The sequence below is a fragment of the Malaclemys terrapin genome, chromosome 9 (genome assembly GCF_027887155.1).
Source record: "Malaclemys terrapin pileata isolate rMalTer1 chromosome 9, rMalTer1.hap1, whole genome shotgun sequence".
Lineage (NCBI taxonomy): Eukaryota > Metazoa > Chordata > Testudines > Emydidae > Malaclemys > Malaclemys terrapin.
In genome coordinates, this window is record NC_071513.1 from 79018119 (window position 1) to 79021896 (window position 3778).

At 45.5% G+C, this 3778-nt stretch overlaps 1 protein-coding gene across 1 annotated transcript; it reads left to right on the forward strand.

The window, feature by feature from the left end:
• Window positions 1-1397: 1397 nt before the first annotated feature.
• Window positions 1398-2579, forward strand: LOC128842873 (glucose-dependent insulinotropic receptor-like). The gene has a single exon (XM_054039132.1). The coding sequence runs from the start codon at window positions 1542-1544 to the stop codon at window positions 2577-2579; it is 1038 nt and encodes a 345-aa protein (XP_053895107.1). The 5' UTR covers window positions 1398-1541.
• The last annotated feature ends 1199 nt before the right edge of the window (window positions 2580-3778 follow it).

A 3778-nucleotide genomic window follows, 5' to 3' on the forward strand; every position in this document is an offset into this window, starting at 1 on the left:
ACAGATCTTTGTGCTCTGAGCACGCCTAAAGGATAGGGCCTGTGGGTAGGTGAGATAAGTGTTCCCCATCCTAATTTGAAAAGCCTGCTTTGGGGCCTCCATGGTTTCCACTTGAACTAGGGCTTCGTGCTGCCCATCAGCTGTGGGGTGGGATTAGGGGCATGTGGGGCATTAGGTCTTTCATGGCTTTGTGAATGGCGATCAGCAGAAACCTAGGTGCCTGGAGTCCTATTGGGTCAGGTGTCAGCAAAAATGTCAATGGCACATAAATGGTGAAGTCAAGAGTCCTAGTGTATGGTAGTGCGGCCTCGCTGATCGATCACTGGCCTGGGCCTCAGGAGACTTAAGTTCTAGTCCTGGCTCTGCCACTGGCCTGCTGGGTGGCCTTGAGGGTCTCTTCCCCTCTTTGTGCCTCAGTTTCCCCATCAGTAAAATGATGATGATATTGATCTCCTTTGTAAAGCACTTTGAGATCTAGTGATGAGTTAGTGATTATTATTATTATTAGTGATTAGTTGCATCACTAGATAACACTTTCCTGTTACTTGGCTAAAATTAGCCTGCTATATAAAGGTGAATTATTTTACCCGGAAGCTTCTTTTTATCATTCCAGTCAGCATTACATACAAGATCTGAAACAACAATATGCTGGGCTGGGCGCTTCTTCCTGGTGCTGGGCTGCTGCGTCCTTGGTGTTTTAGCTGGGATTTTTGTGCTGTGTCTTGATTTAGAAGCACTGTGTTTACTGTTCATTGGTTGCCATAGTTCCAAGAGTTTCTCACAGTCAATAGAAGAGAGATTTCTGAGAAAGCCATTTAACTGATAACCTTAGTCTGGTGCTTGGCACATAGCACTCACTGGCCATATTTTGTGATTCTTTGTAGTAACTGAGATACATTTCCCTCTCTGGAACAAATCCTGGTCTCTCTATTATTAGCACTATGTGTTTAACAATAGCAGTTATACATGGGGGATCATTTCCCGTGTGGGTCAGGAGACTCTTCTTAGTTTGCACTTATTCTAGACACCTGTCAGGGGTTATAATTTATCTTTGCTTTATTTGATAAAGACCTTTCTTATCTTTCTGCGTCAAAGACACATACAGGAACTGATTGAACAAGCAAACATCCCCAATCACTTTCTCTTCCCACCCCATTGAGTTTATTTTGCCAGTAGCCTCCTGCTGCCAGCAGCTGAGGACTTTGGATTTTTTTTCATCTCCCAGCACATCTCTGTGGGCAAAGAGAAAAATCTAAAAGGTCTGGAAACTGCAGCAGTCTGATGGCGGCTTGAAGAACAGAGTATGGACATTCGAAGAGAACAACCTATCTCTTGAAGAATCAGCCAAGAGTTAAAGGCACCAGGTCTTAATTTTTTTCTGCTGAAACCCCAGAAAGCATTGGGTCCTGCTCTTTCAGTCCAGACTTCAGCTGCACATTTCCTTCCAGCTTGGCTTTCTCTGTGGTGGAGTCAGTGTAGACTGTGAAGTCAGTTACACCTCTTGGTGCCAATGTGTCTCCCATCCTTATCTCCTAAGGAAGATGAGCCACTTCTTGTATGCAGCGTTACATTTTCTCCTGGGCTTCTTCATCCCCTCAGCCAACCTGCTGGTAATTGTGGTTGTCTACAAACTAATGAAGAAGAAGCAGGGCAGAAGCTACATCTTCATCCTTAACCTGGCTGCTGCAGACCTGCTGGTGGGAGTGATGTGTATTGCAGAGGCACTGGATGATATCCTGGATGGAGACTTTGACAAGAATTTATCCTTTTGTCTCTTGCGGACCTGCATGAGCATGACACCTTGCATTGGCTCCATTCTCACCTTGCTCTTGATTTCCCTGGATAGATACTTGGCAGTGAAGCTTCCCCTTTATTATCCTACCCTCTTGAACAAAAAACCCATCATCTTCTCTCTTGCCATTCTGTGGGCCGTCTCCATTTTGTTTGGGCACATGCCTTTGATTTCTCCCTCCCTGCAGCAAAGCAACTACACGGGCTACTGTGGGCTCCTGTATGCAGCCAAGAGTGACTACCTGTATGTGACCTGCTTTGGGATCTTCATCCCTTCCTTGTTGGTCATGATCTGCCTGCACATCTCAGTCGGGAGGATTGCCTACTCACAGCACAAGCGAATCTGGCGCACCTGCCTGCAAACAGAACCCCTCACCGCTCACCTCCGCCACTTCAAGGCACTGCGGACAGTACTTATAATGATTGTCGGCTTCACCATCTGCTGGGGACCTTATTACCTGGCAGGCTTTGTGCAAGCTACTTGTGACTCCTGCAACCTAGCTGACCCGATAACGGATGTCTTATTCCTGCTGGGAGAAATGAACTCCCTCATCAACCCCCTCATCTATGCTCTGTACTGCAAAGATATAAGAAGCCAGCTGCCCAAACTGATGTGCAAGAAGAAAGGCCAAGTAAAGCCTCTGGCTGTGGTTCACTTTAATATCCAAGCCCTTGATGGTTTATCCAATGGGGAGGCTAAGAGACCCGATTTATCTGAGGTTCAAGTCCCCAATACTAGTTTCTTCAACAGTTCTAGTCACTGCAAAATCGTCTTCTCAGTGTCATGATCCAAAGCAGAAGAGCAGCTCTGCATGAACCACCAGTGAAGTGGAATGTGAGACTGACAGTTTTCTAGCATAACAATCAATCAACCACCTGGACCTGGAGCACGTTGACTGGTATCCAGATACTTTCCCTTTTGTCCTCCTCTGTGTAAAAGGTAGCTGAGCTGGCTGGTGGGGAAAAAAAAATCAAAACTTTGTCAAAAAATGGAGGGGGTATTGGTGTTTTAAAATAGCCTGTAACAGTTCTGTTTGGACAACTAAACTCTGCAATATTTTACCACCAGTGTTATAAACCTCAACATGCCCTGAACCACTGTCCACTCTTGCTCAGACCTGGGTAAATCAGGAGTAACTCCTTTTTGAAGTTATGTATTCATCAGGAGCAGTTACGCATAGGATCATTTCCTGTGTGGGCCAGAGAGACTCTATTTGCACTTCTTTAGAAACCCAGTGGCAGCAGGTTATTACTTTATCTTTACTTTGTTTGGTGAAGTCCTTTCGTATCTTCCTGTGCCAGCCACATTCTGTGAATGAGTGAACCTGTCATCCTACCCAGCTGTTGTCTGTTACCAAGTTAAAATGAGGTCAGGCTCTGTATCAAAATATATTGTGCAGTAGGTAAACACAATTCTACTTTACCATATGTAAATATATTTTCCTGAGCTTTTAAAATATAGCGGTGGTCAGAGGGCAGCAGCCAAAAGTTGCGGCCACCTATCTAGTGACTGGCTGATGGTTTATGTGGCTTCAGCCACATAGTGCTCAGTGGATTGGTGGTCCATATCACACATGCCACCATAAAGAACACCATTTGGCAATCTTAGCAGTGGGGGCAAGGATCAGGTGGGTATGGAGCGTGAACCATCCCTATAAGAAATCCCTCCTAGTTAGGGGTAGGAATGCACTTGAAGGACAAAATGGGAAAGCCTGCACTGTTGCTACTGGTGTGCAGAGAATGTGGTTAAGGCACTGGATTGGAACTTGGGAGAGCTGAATTCAGTTCCTTGCTCTTTCACTGACATTTTGTGTATGAGAGATCTTGGTCAAGTCACTTAGTCTCTCTGTGCCTCGTTCCCCAGCTGTAAAATGGGGATATTAATGCTTCCCTTCTGCATGCCGGTGATAGGGGTGTGAAGATAAGTCCATAAAATCCTTGTGTGGGCTCAGCTGCTACAGTGAAGAGGGCACAAAACAAACAAGAC